General features: G+C 40.8%; 1 protein-coding gene across 1 annotated transcript in view; it reads right to left on the bottom strand.

The window, feature by feature from the left end:
• DDC (dopa decarboxylase) overlaps window positions 1-27690 on the bottom strand; it is a 493139-nt gene that overhangs the window by 385594 nt on the left and 79855 nt on the right. Inside the window, exon 2 of the mRNA XM_063452033.1 lies at window positions 5303-5522. Coding sequence (XP_063308103.1) covers window positions 5303-5503 — 201 coding nt within the window. The 5' untranslated portion in view covers window positions 5504-5522. The remainder of the gene's footprint in view (window positions 1-5302; window positions 5523-27690) is intronic.

Below are 27690 nucleotides of genomic sequence, written 5' to 3'. Positions count from 1 at the left end.
CCATCAAGACTCACTCTCATTTCATCAGTCCATAAAACCTGAGAAAAATCAGTCTTGAGATATTTCTTGGCCCAGTCTTGACGTTTCAGCTTGTGTGTCTTGTTCAGTGGTGGTCGTCTTTCAGCCTCTCTTACCTTGGCCATGTCTCTGAGTATTGCACACCTTGTGCTTTTGGGCACTCCTGTGATGTTGCAGCTCTGAAATATGGCCAAACTGGTGGCAAGTGGCATCTTGGCAGCTGCACGCTTGACTTTTCTCAGTTCATGGGCAGTTATTTTGCGCCTTGGTTTCTCCACACGCTTCTTGCGACCCTGTTGACTATTTTGAATGAAACGCTTGATTGTTCGATGATCACGCTTCAGAAGCTTTGCAATTTTAAGAGTGCTGCATCCCTCTGCAAGATATCTCACTATTTTTGACTTTTCTGAGCCTGTCAAGTCCTTCTTTTGACCCATTTTTGCCAAAGGAAAGGAAGTTGCCTAATAATTATGCACACCTGATATAGGGTATTGATGTCATTAGACCACACCCCTTCTCATTACAGAGATGCACATCACCTAATATGCTTAATTGGTAGTAGGCTTTCGAGCCTATACAGCTTGGAGTAAGACAACATGCATAAAGAGGATGATGTGGTCAAAATACTAATTTGCCTAATAATTCTGCACTCCATATATATATATATATATATATGAAATATGCGACTTTCATTAATATTGGATGTATAGTTTTAGAGTTATTAAAGTTGGGTAAAAGGTACTTGTGTTACCACTTCGGCTAAGGGGAGGAGATGTGTGGGATGTAACCAGTGTGTGATTGGGTAATTCATAATTGTCTGTGGGCGTCTCCCTTGCATGGGAGAATTGCATAAAAGCAGAGTGTGTGTCATTAAAAACCTCAGTTCTTCTTCACCCTCAATCTGAGTCCTGTAATCTGCTACAAGGGATTGCTATGCTCGTCATACTCTCATACTCTCTTGCTATAAACACTGAGCTCTTGTAAGAGCTGTTCTGTTCATGTTACGCTCTCTGGGGAAAGATAGGTTCACCCATTGGAAGCTGGATCCTGGCCTTGGGTCCAGGGTGGGTGGAGACGGCAAGACCTTGGCGCAGCTGCATCGCTGGAAGTGGGATCTGCAGTGCTGATGGTGTAGGTTGGAGTGCTTGGAGTCCTCAGCGAGCACTAGGAGCATCGATTAGCGGAGGTACTCTGTCGGAGTGCCAGCGTTCTGTCACAACAACATTTCCCCATGTTAAATCCCTGGATAGCCCTGATCTGGGTGAACAACATATACAAAAATCATCCAGATCAGAGCAGGGGTTCAAAAGGTCCATGGAACTCACATTTGACCGACCACATGCACATTTCCATGCCCAAAACAGTTCCAGAGAATTGGTAGAGCTTGCCATGTCCATTATCCACACAAGTACAAGTATAGGCTGGGTCAGAGTCCCGATAAGGTCCCCACATACCCGCCAGTGCGGCTTGTGGAGAGTGGAAGGTGATACCTCGGATGGTGTGGACAGTGCTCCTGTTAATGAGCTGAAATGTCTCAGCATGAGTGGTGAGCTGTCACCCTCTGGTGTTACCCGGTGGTCGGAGGGAACAGAGAGACTGCGCTGTCTGTCATCGGATTGCTGCCAGCGTGTGGTATTCAGGTTGACACCGACCTCCAGAAGGTACACAGCTGCTGCTCCGGTAATGCCTCTACTCTCCATCTTGTTGTAGACGCGGTGGCCATCTTGGTTTTCCATGCGGGCCCAGGCTGGTCTCTCCACTGCCCAGATACCATGAGTGAGAACTGCGTCCTTGGTGGGGACTGGGATAACCCCATCACCGGCCCACAGGGGGTGGGGGGTTGGGAGGGGGGGGAATGGGTCCCTTTTTCATTTTCAACTGTAAATACTGAACAAAAATATTAATTGAGGCAGTCAGCTAGACCTTTATCCTCTTCTACATGCCTTCCTTCTTTTGTTTTTAATCTAACTAATCCTTGTTTTACTTTCCTTTTCTCATTTATGTATCTTAAAAATGTTTTGTCCCCTTTTTTCCTGACTGGGCTGTTTTCTCTTCTGTGTGTGACTTGGAAGCCCTTATAACTTGCTTAGCCTCTGTGAAGGATTCTATTATATTAATTCAGCTATTTTCCCTGCCTGCTATTTACATACCTTGAAAGCATTTGTTTTATTGTTCATTCGATAAACATTTGTTTTACTGAACAGAGACCACCCTGGGTAGCAATTAGTACATGGAACACTAGGTAACCACACGAAACCGCAAAGTAAATGAATGCTCCTAGTTGGCAGCCATTTCGTGCATACGAACACACCGGGTGAGAACTTCCGAACGCGGCCAGCGCGACTTGGTCGTAGAGTGCCTGGAACTGTTTTCGGCATAGCACTCGCACGAACACCCGGTCCCCATGGAAGTCCCATCTGACCTATTTCCACTTACATTATACAAACGGCGTTCGGGAGTTTCAAACAACCGAAGAAGGGGAGCTTTCTCCACGAACCATCTGCATGCCAGCTATAGTAGTTTTCATGTAATTTTATCCGAACGGAGACCGGCTCTTACTACCAATTCTGTGGAACTCTGAATCGGATACAACCGTATGGCGAGCCGGTCAAACTTCCACACAATGCGACACGAAAACTACCGAATGGATTTTCGTGAAATTTGGATATGTTACAGTATCCTCAGCTATCCAGGGATGTGGTTTTTATATTGCCATGTTATGTATAAAGTATAATTTTAAAAATTGTGAAAAATAGTAATTTTTCCAGCCAGCAGATAATTGAGTTTAGTATGTTACTGAAACTCAATTATCTAGCCTGGCCCAGAGGAGGAGCTTGTACTGTATAAATTGAATGCCTGTTGCTTCCATTAAATCAGTCTTGTTCCAGCATTAAGCTTTGGCTCATGTGTGGATTATTTGGCGATACCAGCGACATTTGTTCCTGTGGTTTATTGGAGTTATTTTACTACTGGGAAAGGGAAATACTGGACGGTGATACAGATTACTACTGTCACCGCCTCATTCTGCTTAATCTTATAGAACTGTCTGTGTCCCTCACTCTTCTCATTATATGCCATTTAAAATACCCTGGGTTGCCCACTTTTAAAAGTAATTTTGTTTCTTGTGCTGCCACACTCTCTCAAAGGCGACATAGGCCCAGAAAATCACTTTGTCAAATGTACAAGCTGCCAAGGGCATCTAATATATTTGGCCCGGTGACTGACCCAAAAAAATCTGAAAAATAAATAAAATGGTACAAGGAGGTACTGTTATATTTGTGAAACAATGTTTATTCAAAATACAGAGGCTCTATTGCACAACCTCATATCTGGAATAGTAAATGTGAAAAAACACAATTATAACCGCTACATTAGTCCTACATTTCCGTTAAAGTGGCTAGATCAAACATCTCAAAATACACTATTTGGAATACTCTGGGTTGCCTTCTTTTGAAAATGGTATGCCATAATGGTGGAAATGTTATTACCTAGGCTACTATACTCTATCAAAGGTTACATAGGCCCAGAAAAACACTTAGTCAAATTACAATGTGTAAAAACGTAAATGGACAAGCCTTACATTTGAACCTGTAACTTTCCAAAAACCCAGAAAGCTATAAATCACTGAACACAAATTTGAGTGTTTCAGAACAGTAAAATAGGACAAGGATTTTAGTGAAAATGCAGTTTTTATGTGAAAAATGAAAAGATTGGCCAGGGTTTGTGACTAAGTGGCTACTATAAAAGACTGGATATACCCAATTTTGAATACCCTGGGATGTCTACTTTTGCAAATGATATGCAATGAGAGGGGTCAATTTTCATTTCTGGTTTGCCATACAGTCTGAAAGGCAATATAACGAATCTGGCAAATTTCAATGTGTAAAAAAGTAAAATGAGAAAGCCCTATATTTGACCCAGGGCCGGTGCAAGGATTTTTGCCGCCCTAGGCAAAAGAAAAATGTGCCGCCCCCTCCCCCCCCATGTGACATCACAATGCCCCGCCCATCTGAACCAACGCCAGTGCTGCACACAGTGTGTATTTACATTAAAAAGCCTGCAGGGACAGACTATAGACACCAGAACCACACCATTTAGTGGCATGTGGTTCTGGGGACTAGTGTCCCTTTAATGTGAGGTAAATTAGAGATTTGTGCTGCAAATAATATACTAGATTGCCTACTAACAACCATATGAGGATGATGATTGGCTCTGGTGGCTCTCTGGAGGCAGTTTGTAACTGGTCACAAAAATCAATGCCCTGGGGGAACGGGAAGCAGCAGCTCCATTTTGGGACCCCTTATACAGCTCAAGATCTGGGCCCCAGGGCCTGACCGTGAGTACGCCAGCTACATAAGCCCTCCTACATGTTCCACCCATGAGTTCGCTCACAGGAATGATATGTGTAGGGGATGTGTTATTGTAGAGGATCTAACTTGTGTGCTTATGGAATGTAGTTTATAGGGATACCAGTGTGTGAGTGTGTAGTGGATGCAGTGTGTTTGTGTAAGGGATAGAAAGCAGTGTGTGTTAGGGATGCAAGGTGTGTTTCTATGTATGTATCCAGGAAGATCACTGCGGGGGAGAAGGAGGTGGAAGATACATACATAGAAACACACCTTGCATCCCTGCCCCCACAGTGATCTTCTTGTCAGTAAGGCCGGGTACAGGAAACGGATGCTCCTTTACCACGGACCAGAGCTCGGCCACGCTTCACTGTGGGACTGGCAGGAGGAAGCACTGTGCACTTCCCTCCTGCCGATCCCTTATTTCTTGCGCCCCCGGGTCGGTGCGCCCTAATGGACGCGCCGGCCCAGGCAGTGCTGCAGCCGCCAGAGGCCCTCTCTCCATCCTAGGGGGCGCCCTAGGCAACTGCCTAAGTCGCCTTTACAATGCGCCGGCCCTGATTTGACCCTGTAACTTTCCAAAACCCCAGAAAACCTGTACATGGTGGGTATGGTTTTACATGTAAGATGTTGCTGAAAACTAAATGTTTTATTGCAGTAAAAGATAACCGTATTATGAAATGCCATGGAGGACTTGATAAATATCAACATTTCTTAATTTCTCAAACTTTTTTAGATTGTATTCCTGAACAAAATGATATATAATGTGTGGGTGCACTTAATATGAAAGATAAATTACGGTTGAACAGAAATATTGCGCAAATTCAAGATTTTGTTTACATTTTGATTTGATCAGAACATTTCCTACAATTTCCTCTGTCCTTAAGGAGTTAAGACACAAAAAAAATATACATGAACAAGTGATAGTTATTTCCTACCCCTGGCATGATCACCCTCTCAACATCCTGCATGATAGCTTGATATGTTTCTCCCTCTTCTGGAGCAGCATCTGGAATGAGAGGTCTCAGGTACCCAGGTTCTACATCAGGAAAAACTTGTCTTGATTCAATCTGTTCCAGGTAATCTGCAATATAATCCACCATATCTTTGCCTCGCTTTCTAAATTCAGATGAATCCATTTTTGTATTACCTTTGTACCTGTTTAAGAAAAAAAATAAACACATTTGTCTAGGTTTCTAAGTTATTTAACTCGTATTAAAACAACTAAGAAATTCCATGTATGTTAAATTATCAAGGAGTATCTAAAAGTATTAAATCAAACCTGTTCAAGCACTGTAGTATGTTTTGTTCAACACTGGAAGAAGCTTATTTACAACATATGATATGGTGCATGATCTCAACTATTTTCCTTTTTTCTGCAAACCTGGCGGAGATATTTGGACTTTTGACCTAAAGTGATAGATTTACTGCTTACTGGCTGCACACTGACTTAATAGAAAATACGTTCACTAGTTCCTACTTTATAGAACCACATAACTTTATTTCCATTCCATATACTCACACACACAGACATGCACAAGCACACACAGAGGCACAGAATGAAAAATAACACACACAGGCACTTAAAATACACTCCCAGATAGGAACAACATTTTACAGTAATGTGCATAGTAGTGTATCACAAACCTGTTTGTGTTGTTGTATGTGTTTAGGGGCTGTAGAGACAGGGTGTATATATGAAGAATACAGTGAATGTAGTGTGTGTTTAGTTTATGCAGTGTCTGTGTTTAGGGGATGCAGTATATACGTGTAGAAGGTGTTTTTGTTGATGATGTGTGCAGGAGATGCAGTATGAGAACAGTTATGCAGTACGTTCAAGGAATGTATTGTGTGTGCTGTTGATGAGGTGTGTATGCATTATGTGTTGGGGGGGAGAAGCTTGCACTCATGGCAGAGGGGTAACTAGAAACCACAAGCCACCGGTGCTAAAACTGCACTGCAACCCCCCATACGCTTCCCCCACACATGCAGACAAACAGATACTTACATATACAGACACACATAGAAACAGACATGCATACAAACACATAGAGAAACATTATCCTCCTGTTTCCTACCTTTTAGGTGCAGGAGGGTGACTATTCCTGGGGTTCAATGGTGGCTCATACCTGCTGTCCTGAGGAAAGTCCTGACCTGGGACTAAAACTTTGACGATTTATGGCAACTTTATTTTTCTTTTAATGTAAGGAATAAAAGTTACATTTTAATTGGAGTCTGAGAGTGCTGATCATCAATTGGTATACAAGTGTATATGAATGACTTGGAACCCAGCATTTAACTTATTGGAACTTCTAGCCTGCAGTGTGTGTGTGTGTGTGTGTGTGTGTGTGTATATATATATATATATATATATATATATTATATATTTATTTTTTTTTAGGCATGGAGTGGGGATAATAAGAGACTAGCAACTGAGCCAGTATTACTGAGGACATGTAACGGTAATATACCCCAACTCTCAGGATTCAGCTCAACAATGACAACACAGAGCAGACATATGTCTACCGGACCTTAGAATGGCCGGACTCGACGTAAAGGAGAGAAATACAGAGTCAGGAACGATCCGAGGTCAAGGGCACAAAGAGACAGCGTAAACAGGACTAGCCAAGGTATGGTACACAGTAGTCAGTAAGCCGGAAAACAGAACAGATAGGGATCAAGAGATAAACAGAGTCTGAAACAAAGCCAAGGTCAAGTACGAAGGAACACAACTGAACAGAACAAGTGCTAAAGGGAACTGAAATAGAAACCACGATAGGGCAAGGTACTAAGGGAAACAGGTGAGTATAAATACCCTAACATTTAATTTGATTGGCCCCTGTCATATCCATGTCCCCTAAACAGATTTCGGCTCCCACTGACCCTTTAAGAGCGCGCCCGAGACACGCGGCGCGCTCTTAGTCAGGCGGGACATGTGACTGCTTCTCGCGGCCACTGCCCACCTTTCTAGTATTGCCATCGGAGGAGCCGCGCGCGGCTCGTGCAACAGCAGGACCGTACACGGCGCGAACAGAGGACCCCGGCCGGCCCCTAGAGAGGGTAAGTACCGGTACAGGACAATGACACAGTGAACTATCATAGTGAGAGGGTATGCAGGTTTTCTTTAAATTGGGTAAGTTGACAATTTTTGTTTGGAAGGTGTACAACAGCATGTCGACACCCCCCACTATATTTAACTGTAACCCCCTCACATGCCCCAAGAGTGGGGTTTAGGGTGTAGGTTCCCCATATTTTTTTATTAGAGCATCCATCTGCAACCATATGTAAAGTTCTGGGGGGGTGGTATCAGGCCCTCACACAATAGTCATTGCCCCCCCCCCTCCCCCCTCCCCCCCCCCCACTGACCGCAGGATGGGACATTAAGTATCCCTCTATAGTTTAATTAATTTGCCTTACCAAATAAAAACCGCTTGCAAAAAAATAAAATTATAAAAAATAAAAAAACACCCCATAATGCAGCTAAATGAGTAGTCTTTGCAATGTAGATGCTTTGAACAATTGCCGGTCACTTGTTTATAGCTCCACTATGCTAAACACCCAGAAAGTAAGTGGTCTTTAAAATCAGAGTTCTAATACGCTTATTTATGTGAAACACACTCATTATTGAGTTTTTTTTAGTATTTACTTTTGAAGTAAGCTTCCTCTCTTTAGCCATCTTTTTTCATTTTCTAGTTTAGATCTTAATATTATATTTTATATATGCTGCCTCTGACTCTTAAATGCCTTTCCTTTTTTACTAAATTGATCTTCCTCTTAAGTCACATACCTTGTATTTGCTCTTCTGTGTTAATGTTTCTGGTCTTGCGTCAATTCTAATCATAAATTCTTCCAAGCCTTTTTAATGAAAAACAATATGGCCAGTATAACAGAGAAATGATCACATAATATAGTATAGTCTTTCCCTATTTTTGGTCTCGAGTAGTATTATGTACCAAGTTTGAACATTATATAAATCGAATATCTTAAATTGATATATAATAAATTAATTTTCCATTTGCGATTACAGCTACTGAGTTTTTGGCTACTGCATGGCGGTGGGACAACCAATTATAACAAAACAACTATTGGATTGGAGGAAGGCAGATGTGGTTCCTATATTCAAAAAGGGTTCAAAATCCTTGCCTGGAAATTATAGACCTGTGAGCTTAACTTCTAAGGCTGGTAAAATATTTGAATGGTTATTAAGAGATAATATTCAAGAATTCCTTGAGAAGAATATGGTTATCAGCAAAAATCAGCACGGTTTTATGCACAGGTCATGTCAAACTAACTTGATTGCGTTCTACGATGAAGTAAGTAGAAGTATAGATCAGGGTGTTGCAGTGGATGTGATCTATTTGGATTTTGCCAAGGCATTTGATACAGTTCCACACAATAGATTAGTGTTCAAACTCAAGGAAATCGGTCTAGATGAAAATGCTTGTTCTTGGGTAGAACATTGGCTTTAAAACAGAATACAAAGAGTTGTCGTTAATTGTACATTTTCAAGCTGGGCAGAGGTGGCAAGTGGTGTCCCTCAGGGGTCTGTTCTGGGACCCCTTCTATTTAACATGTTTATAAATGATCTTGAAGACAGCATTGAAAGTCATGTTTCAGTGTTTGCAGATGACAAAACTTTGTAAAATAATACAATGTGAGCAAGCTATTACTTTGCTGCAGAGGGATTTAGATAGACTGGGGGTCTGGGCACTCAAATGGCAGATGAAATGTAATGTTGAAAAATGCAAAGTTATGCACTTTGGCGTAAAGAATACACAAGCAACGTATACCCTTAATGGAAGTGAATTAGGGATAACACACGAAAAGGACTTGGGAATTGTTATAGACAACAAACTATGCAACAATGTGCAATGTCAATCAGCAGTGGCCAAGGCCAGTAAGGTATTGTCATGCATGAAAAAGGGCATTCATTCTCGGGACGTTTATTTTATAAAATCACTGGTAAGACCACATATTGAATATGCTGTGCAATTTTGGGCACCTGTTCTAAATAAGGATATTATGGCACTAGAAAAAGTGCAGAGGCGGGCTACAAAATTAATAAAAGGAATGGAACATATCAGCTATGAAGAAAGGTTAACAAATGTAAACCTATTTAATTTAGAAAAACGTCGCCTGAGAGGGGATATGATAACATTATACAAATATATTCGGGGCCAATGCAAACCATTGTGTGGAAATCTATTCACAAACCGGACTTTACATAGGACACAAGGCCATGCGTTTAGACTGGAAGAAAGAAGATTTCGTCTAAGGCAAAGGAAAGGTTTTTTTACTGTAAGAACAATCAGGATGTGGAATTCTCTGCCTGAAGAAGTGGTTTTATCAGAGTCCATACAGATGTTCAAACAGCTACGAAAATCACAGACATTTCAAAAATACTTCTCAGACCTATAGGACCATGCCCTCCAGCACAGACAACGACCCATCGACCTACAAGAGAGCATCAACACCTTTCTAGAACAAACACGACTAGCCAACTCCCCAACAGCGCAATCACCCATCTTCCCACAGAAATTTCCGAACAAGAGGTGGCGGCCGCAATAGGAGCCACCATACCCAACAAAAGCCTGGACCCAGACGGATACTTGGGCATATACTACAAAACATTCCAAGACATCCTCTTACCTCACTTAGGACGCTTATACAACGGGGAGAACCCCCAAAGAAATGCTGCAGGCCAACATATGTCCCCTACCCAAACCCAGACAACTATAGGCCAATATCCTTATTGAACGTTGACGGGAAAATCTTCACTAAGATACTTGCCAACCGACTCCTACCATTCCTTACCACATAGACCAGGTAGGCTTTATCCCCTCTCGCCAGGCTAACAACACGAGGATGAAGCTGGGCTTTATTTGGGTGGCCATCTGACGCTCTAACCCCGACCCTACCCCTATCCCTCGACACCAAAAAGGCGTCTCTGGCCATTCCTCTTCGCTACCTTAGAGAAACTCAGATTTCCCAAACCTTTTCTAAACACGGTACAAACAATCTACTCCAACCCCACTGCTAACCTCCTCATACCCAACACGAACCCGCCTACCTTCTCCATACACAGTGGAACGAGACAGGGATGTCCACTATCCCCATCCTCTTTGCCCTCTCTTTTGAACCCTTGAAGCATCTCATCCGCACCACACAATAGATCGCCGGCGGTACTTACACAAATGTGGCGGCGTAAGCCGATGAGCTACTGACGCTCACAAAACCGCTACACACCCTCCTGAAGCTACTAGGCGAATACTGCAAGGTCTCAGGGTATCGGTTGAACCTAGATGAAACCGAAGTGCTGCTGCTTAACATAGAGGCAGGACATAAACACATATTACACAATGCATACACCTTCAGGTACAAAACCTCGCACATATATCTCAGCATTGCACCAGCGGAACTACACCGCACATATACCCTCAACGACACTCCGATGATACAAAGTGACAGAGGACCTTCACAGCTGTAGGGACTTGTCTTTGTCGTGGCTGGGATGCCTAGCCTCGATAAAGATGAATCTACTGCAACGCTTTCTCGGTTTCAAAACCTCCCCATCCCAATACCCTCCTCAAACCTCAAATATTTACAAATGCAAATAGACAAATTTATTTGGTCAAACAAATGACCCAGAGTAAAATTAACAACAATGTACATCCCTAACAGGATAGGGAGACTTCGGCTTCCCCAGCATTACTACCACGCGACTCAACTCACTCACATACAAAACCTACACTCCCCACCCGGGGTCAAACGTTGGGTAGAACTAGAACAAGACCTCTTTGGCTTTGACTTCCCCTCCCTATACCTTTGGGTACCCCAAAAATTAAGCCCCACACCACTACCCACACCCCAACATTATCCAACTATCACCATATGGGACAAACTCAAGAAATTTCCTATTATCAATGACCTAACGCTTCTGACCCCCATACTATGCAACAAAGCCTTTACCCCAGGCATGAACCCTAGAGACTGTACGCATTATGAATCCAACAACCTTTAAAGGATCTACCATTTCTTTGCCGATGGAAAATTACTCCAATACAACGACCCCTACAACACACACACACACACAACTTCTTCAGGTAAATACAGTTAAAAAGCCTCCTAGAACGCCCAGAGAACACAACAGCAGCCACTACCAAACTTACGACCTTTGAACGAAGAAGCATACACAACCCGACCCACAAGGGCCAGATCACAGACAACTACCTACTTCTAATCACTAACTTATCCCCATGAGCATTGGCCTATGTGTCAGCTTGGAGAGGGACCTGGGACCACCAGAAGACCCAACAGACTGGCAAGACATTTGGGAGGCCACCGCCTCCATCTGCATATGCGTAAACCATAAGGAACATGCCTATAAAACCAGTCTGTTGGGTCTTCCGGTGGTACACCCACACGTCTGTTCCACATGGGCAGGTCCGAATCAGACCTGTGTTGGAAGCAATGCGGCCACATGGGCACATACATACACCAATGGTGGCAATGCCCCAAGCTGATACCACTATGGACGGAGGTCGCAAATCTGATCGCCGACCTATGCTATGTAACCATCCCCTCAGACCCCTGGATCGGGCTCCTTTCGAATAATATGATAGCAGGTGTATATTTTTATGTTGCAATGTATATATAAACTAAGGATTCATTAAGCACTGCCTACACGAAAAGTATAGAATGACAACAATACCTAACAAACAAAACAGGCAAACAATCCTGGCACAAATGCTAACTACCAAACACGATAAGCAAGGCAATGAGACACACTAATTAATTATGTGACCGCAACAACCTAACTACTTAAAAATTTTATTTTACAAACAATTGATCCAAGTGAAATGTCATCAATGCTTTGTCTAACAACAATTTCCTTTCTGAAACGCTATATTTTGACAAAAAAAAACTCAATACAGAATAAAAAAAAAAAAACACAATTGACCTTCTCCGTTATGGAAGTTGGGGTTTCCTGCCAATGGATAAAACTGAAATTTCAGGGGATAAATACCACTTGGTTTTATATTTCCTCCATAAATGTAATATACTTAACAACAGAGGATAAGATGTGTGGTTAAGCCTAGTTAAAGGGAAACTTAACCACGGAAGATTATACAGATGGACATCTGTGAAGCTTTGCTCCAAAGTATACAGGATGGTCACGCTTCCACATTAGTCCATTCTCGTAGTCTAGTCAGCAATGCTGCCGCATAATAATAATCTAAATTAGGTAACAAAAGCCTACCCTTATCTCTATGGCTTGTTAAAATGTGATAGTCCAGACGAGGATGTTTATTACTCCAAATAAATGATACAAAAAATGTCCTAAACTTTAGAAATATTGACTGTGGCAAAAAAAAAAAAAATAGGTAATGTCTGAAACAAGCATAATATTTTCTGAAAAAACAATTTTTATAATGTTAATACGTCCAAGTATAGAAAATTGTGGTAGGTTCGATCTTAAAAATTACAAAATCCTCCTTAATTTCTGTCAAAAGTGGTATATAATTAGCTTTTATAAGTCCAGCAATCGAGGGTGTCAAATTGACCCCCAAATATTTAAGCCCACCAGATAGCCAATAGAACTCATGTGTGCTACTTAATTTCAACCTTAAAGTGTCTGTTCTATTTATTTATTTAGTAATTCTTTATTTTCGCTGTGCATGCAATACCAACAGGCTTGCAGTGCCACACAAGCAACTGCAGGCTTTTTCATAGTATTTTACAGAGTGGCAGATTAAACAGCACATTTTTTTTTTTTTTTTTTTTTTTTTTAAGAACAAGAAAGTATCTGACGTTTGAACATCTGTAGATTGCTTTAAACATACTAAACTAGACAGGCTTATGGTTGATTTCGTTAAGTTAAGATTATGTGGAGTATATGGCATTACATTCCTGAGGAGTACAAACATTTATACATATGCCAGGATTATAATTGTTTGAATTCTTGCTTAAGTGCAGAAACAAGCAAGGTAAAAAGCATTGTTTTACAGGCTTATGGCATAGATAGTTACTGCACGCATATTTAAGTTAAGATGTAATGGTATGACAACCCATGCGGGTGTTTGGGGAGCCAGCATAAGTTTCACATGACTGTGTGTAATACTAGTATTCCCAGTACAGCAAGCCAGAAAACATTCAAATTAAGTGAACTCAATACAAAATGGTCAACATGCTTAGTGGCAATTATGCAGTAGGCCAAGTCCCAGACATGCAGCTCAAGGCAACAACATAAATGATGTAACAAATGTAGGCTGCTATGGAGGCAAGTCGTGATACCCGGGTAGGTCATACGGAATAGTTGAGAGCTGCTAGCAGTTACCCGTGGGCCACGTGTTAAGCATGTCCGCGGTTGGGAGTCCAGCAAGGAGGGTTCGTACAATCCCCCAGTGTCTTTGTGCTTCTGTTCTGTTTGCAGTATTAGAACCATAGACTTGGGAGCAGATCGAACACAGGAGTCCATAAAAGGAAGTCAGTGGGTACTTAAGATGTCAGGGCAGCCGCTCGGGACATCAGGTCATATCCCAGGGCAGCGTCTTTATCCTATCCCCATCCTGTGTGGCGACCACTGTGCTCTGAATCGGAGATAGCTACCGAGTAGGCCTATGTGGCATGGGAACTTAGGTTCGGATCTCGAGGGCAAACCCAGTCTGTCCCGTGAGTGTGCAAGGGACAGCGGCGCTTTGCTGGGCATGTCCTCTAGTGCAGGGGATCGTTTTGCTGACCTATGTGTTGGTTGTTTCCCGGATCCGTGGTGTCTGCGTGCCGTCTGTCTTCGGCCTGAGGCTTTAAGGGGCACTCGCGCCTTCCTGCCGTCGGTCCCTTTCCGAGGGTCGTGGGACCAGGGTTTCTCCGGATTGCGGATGCGTGTCTGTTCTATTTATACCCAGTATCTCACATTTTGCAAGGTTTACTTTAAAGTTAGACATTAGGCCAACCTTTTCTAATTCCATTTTTACTTAAGTTACTGATTGGGTAGGGTTTGTTAATAAAAAAAAAAAAAAAAAAAATGAATATCAGCAAATGCAGAGACTTTCAATTCTGCTCCGAGAAATGGGTATCCTCTTATAAACTGATTATTCCTAAGGGCCTGCAATAAAGGTTCTATAGTTAAAACAAAGGGGGGATAGAGGATATCCATGCCTTGTTCCATTTCATAAAAATTTTTTTTTGATTATTGTCCATTTAACTTTACACTGCATTTTCGGCCATTATAAAGGAATTCTACCCATTGTCTAAACCTATGCCCAATCCCCTGTGCCTACAGTACATTAAAAGATAGGACCAGTCCACCCTGTCAAAGGCTTTCTCCGCATAGCCAAAAGCCCTACAGGTTTCTTAAACACTTTTGTGCCATGTATAACACTCAGGGTGAACCAGTCTAGGCAAAAGGAGTTTCAGACGGAGTGACAGTATTTTAGCATAGATTTTAAAATCCATTTTTATCAGGGAAATCAGTCTATAACTCCCACACATAATAGGGTATTTCCCTTGTTTTGGAATTAAAGTAATAGAGGTTTGAAACATTGGTGGGGGATCCCAGGAGCAATTGAATTGAATTCTTTTTAAAAAGGTTTAGCCAAACTAGACTGTAAAAGTTGATAATAGCAAATTGTAAAGCCACCAGGGCCAGGTCTCTTCCTAATTAGGAAGGATTTCATTGCTTTATCGAACTCCATACCGGTAATTGGAGTTTCCAGAAATTTCAGATCAAGCGAAATTCTCTGAAATATTTGAGCTTATATGACCTAACATACAATCTTTGATTCCCAGTGATCTAGGCAGATTATATAGTCCCTGGTAGTATGTCTTAAATGCCTCCATTATTGATTCCATCGTCAAATGTCAAATTTCCATTTCATCTTTAATTTTTGCTATATAATTTCAATGCTTTTGCCACTGATTTTCCACACTTATTACCGTGTGAATAAAGATCTACGCGTGAGCTGAATCGCTCGTTGGGCCTGTAAATTAAGTAAACTTCTCCGCTCCATTCTATACGGTACTAAGCGTTGATAAATATCAGAGGATGGTTTTAGCTTATGGGCCAGTTCTTCAATTTCTATTTAATGGGTTAATGTCACTAAAGCAGCCAGGGGTTCCTTTTTTTATATGTGCTCCCCATTTAATTAAGACCCCTCTAGTTACACATTTATGTGCTTCCCAAATCCACAAATACTGATTATCAATGGATTTATTCTCATCAAAATACAGTGCTATGGTGGTTTTTAAGTCATCTTGTACTCTTTGATCTTCTAATAACTGCTCGTTCAAACGCCACCTAGATTTTTGGGAATTAATCCCAGGGAGCCTTAAATTTAAATAGACTGGAGCATGATCAGACCATGTAATGCTCCCTATTGATACCTTTTTGATCAGATGAAGATGCCCATGAGGTAAAAAAAAAAAAAAAATCATATCCAATCTTAAATAGCTATTAGCCGACTGGGAAAAGAAAATATAATTTCTCCCAGTCAGTTTCACAGTTCGCCAATTATCAGCCATCTGGTAGGCATGCAACGATTTCTGTAGGAGAACTCTCTGATGGTTAAGATATTCCTTCACTTTAAATGTACTAATGATTGATCCAACACTAAATTCCAGTCCCTTTCTACCACCAAGATTCCTTCCTTAAAGGATTCTAATCTATCCAGAGTACGCCTAATAAATGTTACTTGTTTATTTGGGACATACACATTTGCAAATGTAGACTTTATATTGTTTATCATACCCTTTACAAAAACAAAAATCTACCCTATTTAAATCGGCGTATAACACGCACTTTTTCTCCCTGAAAATAGGGGGAAAATGATGGGTGCGTGTTATACGCCGATATCCCATATTTACTTACCTGTCTTGAAGCGTGGGCCGGTGTTCAGCGCGCACCGCGGTACAGGAACTTCAATTTCAGGTTCCAGTTTCCGGCGGGACTGAAAGGAAGTGTGCACACTTCCTTTCAGTCCCACTGGAAACCGGAACCTGAAATTGAAGTTCCTGTATCGCGGTGCGCGCTGTGAAGCCGGCCCACACTTCAAGACAGGTAAGTAATTATGGGACAAGGGAAAGTGCACTATGGGACAAGGGGAGGGGGGGACACTATGGGATGAGGGGGGGATACTATGGAAAGAGGGGGAGAATACTATGGAAAGAGGGGGGAACTTTCCTGGAATTTCCTTCTTAAAATGAGGTGCGTGTTATACGCCGATAAATATGGTAATTCTATCAAATTAAAAATAAGCTTATTAGAAAAAGGATAGCCACTCTTCTGCAGAATAGTTTCTTTAGAAAACCTGAAATGATTGTTGACTGGAATATGGGTGCCGAATCTCCTGAGAGGTGGGTCTCTTGAATGGGACACACCTCAGCTGAGCTTCTATGTATCTCTTCATAGAGATTGTACGTTTTTCGGGGGTATTCAACCCTTTAACATTGTGTCATAATCTTAAATTGTGCCATTTACGTACTGAAAAATGAGAATAAAAAAAAAAAAGTTAATTAAATATTTTCCATCATGCAGCAGCCTCATCTCCTCCAGGCCCAATTCAAATCCATGTAATGGAGCTCCCAGTAGGTCATTGATAACACTGTACTCCATACGCTTACTAGACAAAAAAAAAAAAAAAAGACAGAAAACAATTGAGATTGTACAAGGCTTGACAGGCACAAAAAGGACCTGCAAGTAAATGTAAGCACCTCTCAGGGGTTTGATGTCATCTAGCAGAGAATAGATTGCCACCTGAGCCTTCTAATATAGACAGACCACATAATCATACAGCAACTATGGATATATACAGACATTAATCCGCTACTCCTCTCCAACTTCAATATTAAGTAAGAAAAAATAAATAACACCTGTTCATATTCTGCCCCTCTCACCCCGGCCCCAATCCAAATATTGAGGAGGGGGCAGGGAATTATCATCTATTTATTTTTTTATGTTTATATTGAATCTTCCCAAATCTTCAAGATTTTCTTTCAGTCCGGATCAACTATAAACATTTATCTGCAGCCAATATTCCTTTGTTTCTATGAGCTTTTTGCCATTTCATCTTCTGTGGTATTATTGGAAATACTCCAGTTTGACTCAAGCCTGTCCAGTCATTGATTTCTACTGTTGGTAAATCTAGGAACTGTAGGAAAATCTGAACATCAGAAGGGGATGAGATGATTGCCATTTTACCCTGGTGGGCCACTGTTAGACTAAAGGGGAATGTATATAACGGAGATTTTTTCATTAAGCATTGCAGTAATTGGTCTTAATGCTCTGCGTGCTTGTAACATTGTTGGAGAGAGGTCTTGAAAGATTTTTTTTTTTTTACAGAAGAGTCCTCAAATTCCCATTCTTTTTGTTATCTTGTCAAGCGTAAAATATTTTCCTTTTGTGAAAAATTATGGAAACAGAATACCACATCACATGGATTGATTTGGGATAGTTTTCTGGGTCGTGAGACTCTGTGTACCTTATCAAGTTTGATTGGGTTTCTCCAACTATGAGATTATTTTGTCTTCCCCGGTTTTCTAGATTGTCAATTTTTTTGTATGCATATACATGAGAGCTTCGTTTTGGGATTTTAGAGTATCTTGAAGTGCTTAAAATTTTGTAGTCATCTCTTCACCCTCCTCTTCCAGCATCTGAACTTTTGTTCCTAGTTGGATTAAGTCGCTGTGAAGAGTTTGTATTTTTTCAGAAAAGCTTGCTTCTAGTTTGCACATCACCTTTTCCATATCAATTCTAGATGGCATCTTTAGCAGCAAAGCGCGTACTCCTACTTCCTCTGAATAGGTCTCTGTGGCTAAGGAGCTCTCAAGATGACTTTCTACATAACTCTCAAGGGGACTATCAGTGGGGCTCTCGGAGGGGGGGGGCGTGGGGGAGTTTCTTGATGATTTTGTTCATCTTGTATGCACTTAGTAGAGCCATTAGAATGTGCATAATATACAAAGTAGAGGTGCATTGAAATCTGCTGTGTTTTCCATATATTCTGACCTCAGTTTCTCCTGCTTGGGCCCCCAATTCACATAAGAATCTCCATATAGGTGACTTTAAAGATCTGTTGGGTTATTCTGTGGAACTTCTGCGTCAGCCTGACTTGCCTTCGTAGTACACGCCTGTGCAGGTACATGTGAATGTACAGGGATATGGGCCAAAGGTGCAGAGGAAGAGGTAGATGTGAGAGTACCTTTATGCAAATTTATAGCATCCGTGCTTGAAACGGCCACAGGTGTGGCTGCATGGGCCTTCACTGACAGATCTGCCTTCTTAGACCTTCTCAGGCTCAAATCTCTATATCTTTCAACTTTTTTTTTTTTTTTTTTTTTAAATCTCTTTTTCAACTTTACAAACTTTTCTTCTTTGTTCAATCTCCACTCAATCTCCTCTTTCCCTCTTACCAGCTTTGTTATATCTGTTGTATTTCTGTAATCCTTATATAAGTTCTATAAAATCCCCCTGACACCTTGCCAGTTGGTACCTTGTCCTTGATATCCGATCAGCTCTTTTATCAGTTCTCCATTAGGTTCTCGGCTCTCAAATCCGCTCTGTTCAACTTCTTGCTCAATTTCTCACAGCTCCTACCGCAGTTCTCCTGGCGACTCTCTGGCAGTTCAATTCATTCCAACTACCTCTGCTCTCATCCCTTGCAGCCTCGCTGTGATTTACAGCATCTCACAGCGTGGGTATTTAACTCCGGCTCCAATTTACGGCAGGAAGAAACCGTGATATGATGCTCGGATAAGTGGTAGAGCGGTAAAGATAAAGAGATTAACTCCCTGGATGTGATTCTAACTACCAGTTATGGGTACCGGCTACAGCAGAGAAAGCTTAGCTGGAAAAGTTTAGCGTCACAGTCAGGCAGCTCAATCAAGCTCCAGTGGTGTCGACGACACCTCACCTGGCCATCACGTCCCTACATATTCACACCCCCAAGTGTGTATATTACTTTTGAACACTACAATATTTATAAATTGAAGCAACATCCATCTACATTTAACTGCAGTTTTGTCAAAAATGCATGTGTGAAATAGGAATCTCTAATTTTTTCTTCAAGCAAAAAGGAACTCTGTATTGAATGGGGTTAACAAATATAGCAATTCTTTAATTATATTCATCCAAGCAAGATTATAGACCGATAATACATACAGGGAGTGCAGAATTATTAGGCAAATGAGTATTTTGACCACATCATCCTCTTTATGCATGTTGTCTTACTCCAAGCTGTAGAGGCTCGAAAGCCTACTACCAATTAAGCATATTAGGTGATGTGCATCTCTGTAATGAGAAGGGGTGTGGTCTAATGACATCAATACCCTATATCAGGTGTGCACAATTATTAGGCAACTTCCTTTCCTTTGGCAAAATGGGTCAAAAGAAGGACTTGACAGGCTCAGAAAAGTCAAAAATAGTGAGATATCTTGCAGAGGGATGCAGCACTCTTAAAATTGCAAAGCTTCTGAAGCGTGATCATCGAACAATCAAGCGTTTCATTCAAAATAGTCAACAGGGTTGCAAGAAGCGCGTGGAGAAACCAAGGCGCAAAATAACTGCCCATGAACTGAGAAAAGTCAAGCGTGCAGCTGCCAAGATGCCACTTGCCACCAGTTTGGCCATATTTCAGAGCTGCAACATCACGGGAGTGCCCAAAAGCACAAGGTGTGCAATACTCAGAGACATGGCCAAGGTAAGAAAGGCTGAAAGACGACCACCACTGAACAAGACACACAAGCTGAAACGTCAAGACTGGGCCAAGAAATATCTCAAGACTGATTTTTCACAGGTTTTATGGACTGATGAAATGAGAGTGAGTCTTGATGGGCCAGATGGATGGATTGGTAAAGGGCAGAGAGCTCCAGTCCGACTCAGATGCCAGCAAGGTGGAGGTGGAGTACTGGTTTGGGCTGGTATCAAAGATGAGCTTGTGGGGCCTTTTCGGGTTGAGGATGGAATCAAGCTCAACTCCCAGTCCTACTGCCAGTTTCTGGAAGACACCTTCAAGCAGTGGTACAGGAAGAAGTCTGCATCCTTCAAGAAAAAACATGATTTTCATGCAGGACAATGCTCCATCACACGCGTCCAAGTACTCCACAGCGTGGCTGGCAAGAAAGGGTATAAGAAGAAAATCTAATGACATGGCCTCCTTGTTCACCTGATCTGAACCCCATTGAGAACCTGTGGTCCATCATCAAATGTGAGATTTACAAGGAGGGAAAACAGTACACCTCTCTGAACAGTGTCTGGGAGGCTGTGGTTGCTGCTGCACGCAATGTTGATGGTCAACAGATCAAAACACTGACAGAATCCATGGATGGCAGGCTTTTGAGTGTCCTTGCAAAGAAAGGTGGCTATATTGGTCACTGATTTGTTTTTGTTATGTTTTTGAATGTCAGAAATGTATATTTGTGAATGTTGAGATGTTATATTGGTTTCACTGGTAAAAATAAATAATTGAAATGGGTATATATTTGTTTTTTGTTAAGTTGCCTAATAATTATGCACAGTAATAGTCACCTGCACACACAGATATCCCCCTAAAATAGCTATAACTAAAAACAAACTAAAAACTACTTCCAAAAATATTCAGCTTTGATATTAATGAGTTTTTTGGGTTCATTGAGAACATGGTTGTTCAATAATAAAATTAATCCTCAAAAATACAACTTGCCTAATAATTCTGCACTCCCTGTAGGTTGTAGGGATAAAATCTCTTAATGTACAACTATACTTTTATGCAGCTCGTTTTGCTATAATGAAATTATTTTTTTTTATAATTCTAGTCACACATCTCTTTTAGTCAAAATGATTACAATGGATGGAGAGAAAAAAATGCTACACTATATTGTACAAATTGTGTGCCACATTTATTTTTTAAATCAGCTTATATAGCATTTCAACAAACACAAACTCAGTTTCATTATTCATGTTAAGTGAACTTTGTATCCTCAAGTGAAATTTACTCATTTACCGCCAAGTTTTTATTTTAATGATTTTTAAAGTCTGCCTTTACCCATATCTACATTCAGGGTATATCAAATGAATACAACTACCCATATGAGTAATTTGATTTAAACCGTTAGCTTTGCCATCTCCCATTTCAGTAAATACAGCTCTTCATGCAATGGCAAGTAATGTGTACTATTGATTACGTAGTTGAATTTTTAACTTAAATATAGGAAGTTATATGTAGTATTGAAGTTCTTAAAGGGACACTAAGGACTATAGCTATACAATCTCACTTAGTCTTAGTGCCAGGAGACCTGTCTTGCTATTCAGTATTAAACCATCTTTAATCAGTTTCACACTAATGTAAGGCCTTACCAAATAAAAACAGAAAGAGTCCCTGGACACCCACAGCTTAGCATCTACTGGACATGTGGCTAAGGCAGAGATTACGCACTTCCTTCTTGCCATATCAATAAATACTAGCAATGGGCAGTTGTGATTGACTTCCTCATTAGCCCAAGCTGCACAGATGTATGGGCTGCTGGGGACTTTTATTTAGAATTAAAACATTAAAAACATAATTGAATGGAAAGATGATGGCAGTGGGCTTCAGACACTATGGCCACTTAAAGGCGAACTGCAGGCCCTGTAACAACTTCATCTCATTTAATATGCATATTAAATTTTCTCTGTTCAAGTGCAGAAGACATTGAATAGACATTGTTTAGAAAGAAAACATTATTGAGCTGACGTGTTGGACAGAGGCCAAACTAGCATGCCCATTTTTAACATGACTACTGCCCAACGATGTTCCAGTTAAATATAGGCAGCATCATTTTCAGGTAGCTACATATTGATGGAAAAGATAAACATGCTTCTAAAGAGTTGATGCTAAAGTAGGCACAAACTCCATCCAAGATATTAAAGTGAACCTACAAACTGATGCTGAGACCACCATCTGGCACCATATCCCAGGTCATGAAAAATAATTGGTTGTATCGTGAGTGCTATACAGGGATGGTTACCCAAGTAAAGTGTCATTTGTTATAGGTGTCCCTAAATAAATGTGATGATTATCTAGCGACCCTAATGTTACTTCACTTCCACTTTTTTGCCACCTTGTCCATTGCCATATTCATCCTCATCTAGCTGTATCCATGTTAACAAACGATGTGAAAGTACCCATTTGTGCATCACTATAGGCAACCTTCGGCACTCCAGACGTTGTGGACTATATGTATTTAATATATGTAATATATTATTTCACACATACATTTTTAGTTACACACATACATAGTTCGTTACACACCTTGAATATGCTGTGCAATTTTGGGCACCTGTTCTAAAAAAGGATCATGGCACTATAAAAAATGCAGACACAAGCTACATAATTAATAAAAGGAATTGAGCATTTCTTTAGTTTGCAAAAATGGCGCCTCAGAGGGGATATGATAACATTATACAAATATATTCGGGGCCAGTACAAATTATTATCTGGAGATCTATTCATAAACAGTGTAGCGGAGCGATGGTTCAGCATATACTCTCCTCCGCTGGTACTCCAAAAGTTACTCAGGAACAAGCAAGATATTACACGAAGAACAGCATAAGCAGCAAATAAATCCACAAATCTCCCATCACCCTTCCCAATAACTGGACGACACTCAGTATCAGGAGCAGAACTTTTTAATGACACTCTGCTTTTATGCAATTCTCCCATTCAAGGGAGACACCCATAGAGAATTAAGAATTAGCCAATCAACAGATGGATACAGTACACATATTCCCTCCCCTCAGCATGAGAGAACTTAATAAACCATAAATTGTAAAACACATTTTTTCCCAATTCTTGGATGTACCCCAAAACCATAGCATACACCCATAATTCACATATCCCCTGATGTTAACCCAGATTGGGGCTACAACATACTGAAAAATCAGCAAGATCAATTCAGGGGTTCACCAATTTCCCGGAGGTCTTAGTTTTATCAACCGCACACAAGGTGTATGCCCAAAATGGTTCCATACGAAAGGGCTGTGCGGTCGGTCTTTGTTTGAGTAGCCAAAACATATAAAATTCCTGGGCTAGAGCGTTCGTGACTTAGTTCGGCATAATACCCTCGTTCGTATATGGATTCTCAGAAACTACCGCTCTGTTCGGTTGGATTTTCACGAACTTCCATAAGGTTGGAGGTTTTAGCAGCGTTTGTGCTGTTGAGTGTCCGATTTGGGTTCCAGACACTCGACGACCAAACACCGCTGGTGTCATTCATATGCCAAGATGGGCGCCGGCACGTGTTCGTCTATACAAACGACGGCCACCCTGAAGATCACACAGGGTTTCGGGCATTTGAGGTTAACCAGGTATACTGAAGGTTAATAGGGTCAATTAGTGCCACACTCCCCTCCTGGGTGGCCAGGTTGTTCGGTACTTTGTTAGTTTGTTCATCTAAGGCAAAGAAAAGTTTGTTTGTTTTCCACAGTAAAAGCAATAAGGATATGGAATTCTCTGCCTGAAGAGGTGGTTTTATCAGAGTCCATGCTAGGCATGCACACTGGGAAAGTTTTCGGTTCGGGACTTCCGCAGTTCGGGACTTCCGCACTTCTCTTGCAGCCGCTTAGTAGATAACTCCCTAATCCCCACAGTATTAGGGATTTATCTACCAAAAGGCTGAAATACCTAAATTGGTCTTTCAGCCAAATTTACTAATACTAAGTAAAAATTACTTAGTATTAGTAAATTGTGCTCCTACTAGCTATACCGCGAGCAGGGGCATGTCTAATAAACAGTGAGCAGCCTGTGGCTGCTCACTGTTAAAAAAAAAAAACAAAAAAAAAAACAATTGGTTACTTAATCCACCAGAGTGTTATGAGTTATATTACACAGCGTGGGAAAATTCCAAATAACTTCCCCATGCTGTGTAAAATGACAGAGCACTCTGATTGGTGGATTTCAAGCCAACCAACCAGAGTGCTGTGACAGGTAAATGTAGAGACTTACCTGTCAGTCTCTTTATTTACCTGTCAGAGCACTCTGATTGGATGGCTTAAACCCACCAATCAGAGTGCTCTGAGCCTAATTGCAGGGCGGGGCAAGGTTTTTATCTGCACGGAGCCCTCCATGGGTGAAGGAGGATTATTTTTTTTTATTTATTATTTTATTTTTTTAAGTGAGTCGGTTATTATGATTTGTTATTTGCCCCTTTTTTGGGGCTGAAAACAGAAGATTTTAGAAGAAAAAAAACATCAAATGGTTATTTTATTAATTTTTTTTTACAGGTACTTAGTTAATGGACCCCCCTCATTAATTTTTGGGGTGATGGAGTAGGTAGGGGTTAGGTTTTTTGGGGGTGACTAGGGGTTTGGGAACCCCTTGTCACCTGTGGGCCGGGGGGGGGGGGGGTTATTTTTTTATTTAGGGCCCCCCCGCCGCTCAGGGGTGGGGGCGGACATTAGGTCCCAAAACATAACATACAGGGATATAATTTCTAATTAGTGGGGTAATAGCTGCTTGATCCAAGGAGACATCTGACTACTATTTTGGGGTCAGGAAGGAATTTATTCCTAGTTTGTTGCAAAATTTAAAGTGCTTCAGACTGGGTTTTTTGCCTTATTTTGGATCAACAGCAAAAACATATGTGATGGAGAATGAACTTGATGGACGCAAGTCTCTTTTCAGCTATGTAACTATACATACATAGTTCGTTAGTTATATACTTACATATGGGAGTCTAGCCAACTCCTTGGTTTTGCACTCCTCCCTGTCACAGATGCCTCATCCCAAGGCCATATTTAGCCTTGTACTGCAGAGAGCCCCAGATGGAATTCCCCCCTCCCCCCCCACGTCGGTTAATCTTATAAGAGCAGGCCAAAGATGGGCTACATTAACGTTGTGGCAGGCTTATGCAATGTATGATCATATAATGTAACTAAACCCCCATTATTGTTGCCTAGATTAGATGTTTCAAAAAACAAATTATATATATATATATATATATATATATATATATATATATATATATATATATATATATATATATATATATATATATATATATATATATAATCTGTCAACATTGAAGTTGTTGTTTAGTGGATAAGTGAGTGCGCTGGATCTTGTAATATATATATATATATATATATATATATATATATACACACACACACACACACACACACACCTGATGCTTTGCCAGCATTATAAATTCAAGAGTGTTATGGGAGATGTAGTCCAAAACACATGGAGTGCCGATGGCTGCTAGTCCTGTACTAGAAGGGCTCAGCATCTCCTCCCACTTACTGTTATTGAATCCTAATGGAGGACCTACACTAGTGGACATACCATTTGGTGTGTGCTTTGTTCTATTAGGCTTTTACCCAATAGAACAAAGCACACACCTAATGCTATATCCACTAGTGTAGGTCCTCCATTCTATTAGGTCTCTTCCATCTATTAATTTCAACACAATTTAGTTGTGTCCTGACCCTTTTCCCCGTGCTTTTTTTTCCTCCATGTTGGGCCAATATATTATTTTGAAACTGCAAACGTAGGAGTGCTGAAGTGATCCTGGTCAATATTTTCAGCAAGCATAAAAATAAAATACATGCATTAATTTAAAATCTGTACTGCTTCTGTATAAGTTCCATTAGGAAGCAGTATAGTTAGTTGTATAAACCAATAGCATCAGATACAATTATGCAGACAAATGGCATGCAGGCACAGATATGCTATGTGGTTAATATTGGAGCCATAATGCCAGACACAAACTAGAATGCAGAAATATGTCAGTAAATAACTGCCCTAGTACTCTCAGTCTGTCACTATCAACTCCTCAGGAAGGGCTGTTCATTTATATCAAATCATATTTATATGAAACCATCTCCAGTTTGACATACATTCAAGGCAATATAACCAGTGAGGTGTGTGCTCTTCAGAACCTTGTGTTTTTATTTGCACAACATAAAACAGCTAAGGTACAAATGTATTTACAGGATTTTTATATTATATGTAAGTAAGAAATTGATATGCCAAACTGCAATATTGTATCTAACTTTCTGTGTATGTGACTGGTTTCACAAGTTGGGGTCATTTCCTTGATAGCAGTGTGATAAGGATCAAAGCTTTCAATTGCATTTTACAACATCCAGCTAAAACAAAAGCTTACATCCCTCCAGTATTCCATGTATGTTATCAGGAGATCAGAGTAATTAACATCTAGGTGTAACCATGGAATTGTGTATGTTTTCCCAAGCTGTCTAACCTACCCAGAAACCAACCCTAACTGGTCACTTCTTTCAGAATGTTACAGTATAGCTGGAGGGAAGAGATCAAAGGGAAAGACTTGTGTAAAGACCGAACTCTCTGGAGAAAGAGGGCGAGATAAACCACTTTTGGGAGGGAAAAGGGATTCTGGGACTTGTAGTTTATTACTCCAAGAATCAGTCTTTAAAAGGACAATATCCAAGGAAGTCTCTCTTTGTCTCTTTGGAGAGGACAGCGCAGCAAGCAGGGCCATGGTGAACTGATAGAGTCTGTCCCATATTACCCAAGATGAAGGCGCAAGGGGAAGACCTCCATTTAAACGCTTAAGTATTGCCATTTCTTATGCATCTTTTGATTATGTACTGGATATAATGTGGAATTTGTATATCCTTTTAAAATCTAACAGTATCCTTAAATTAATATTAACAATACATTTTATTATACACTTGTGTTTGTGTCTGATTTGTCACACATTCCCTAAAAGAATATCCTTGTAAGAGGGTCATAATTTCTTACATAAGGGTACAGTTACAAATCTTGGCTGAAAATGTAAGTACCGTATGTATGGATTGCTCTGAGAGGTAGATTTCTTTTCACTGATAAATGAATGGCAATTTCCCCATAAAGAATCTATGGGAGAATAGCTATCCAGTTATTATTCAGTAACTTTATGTTTAACCATCCCTTTGTAAATCATCAACCATTAAGGTTTCCTGTGCAGGCAGCATGTAGGCATTAGGTCTGTACTTTGTCCTAAGAAAGATTACACACCTGAAGAGTAGTGTGATGAAATTCTAAATCAATTACAAATTTAAAGGGATACCATAATCACCAGAACAACTACAGCATAATGTTCTCTCATGTCTGCAGCCTGTCCTTGTCACATAGAGAAAAAGGCAGTGCTTACATTACTGTCTAAGGACACCTCTCGTGGCAGTCATGCAGACGCTGCATGGAGAAACTGAACGTTCCCCATAGATATACATTAGTCTCTATAAGGAGATGCTGATTGTTACAGCGTGTCATTTTGCTGCGCATGTGCGATAGCCTAATACTTCTCTATGTATATTCATTGGGTTGGCTGAGATTATCAAGTTTTGACGAGTTTTCAT

The sequence above is a fragment of the Pelobates fuscus genome, chromosome 4 (assembly GCF_036172605.1).
Source record: "Pelobates fuscus isolate aPelFus1 chromosome 4, aPelFus1.pri, whole genome shotgun sequence".
In the NCBI taxonomy this organism is placed as follows: domain Eukaryota; kingdom Metazoa; phylum Chordata; class Amphibia; order Anura; family Pelobatidae; genus Pelobates; species Pelobates fuscus.
The sequence above is the reverse complement of the archived record's forward strand: the minus strand, read 5'-3'. Positions and strand labels throughout refer to the sequence as shown.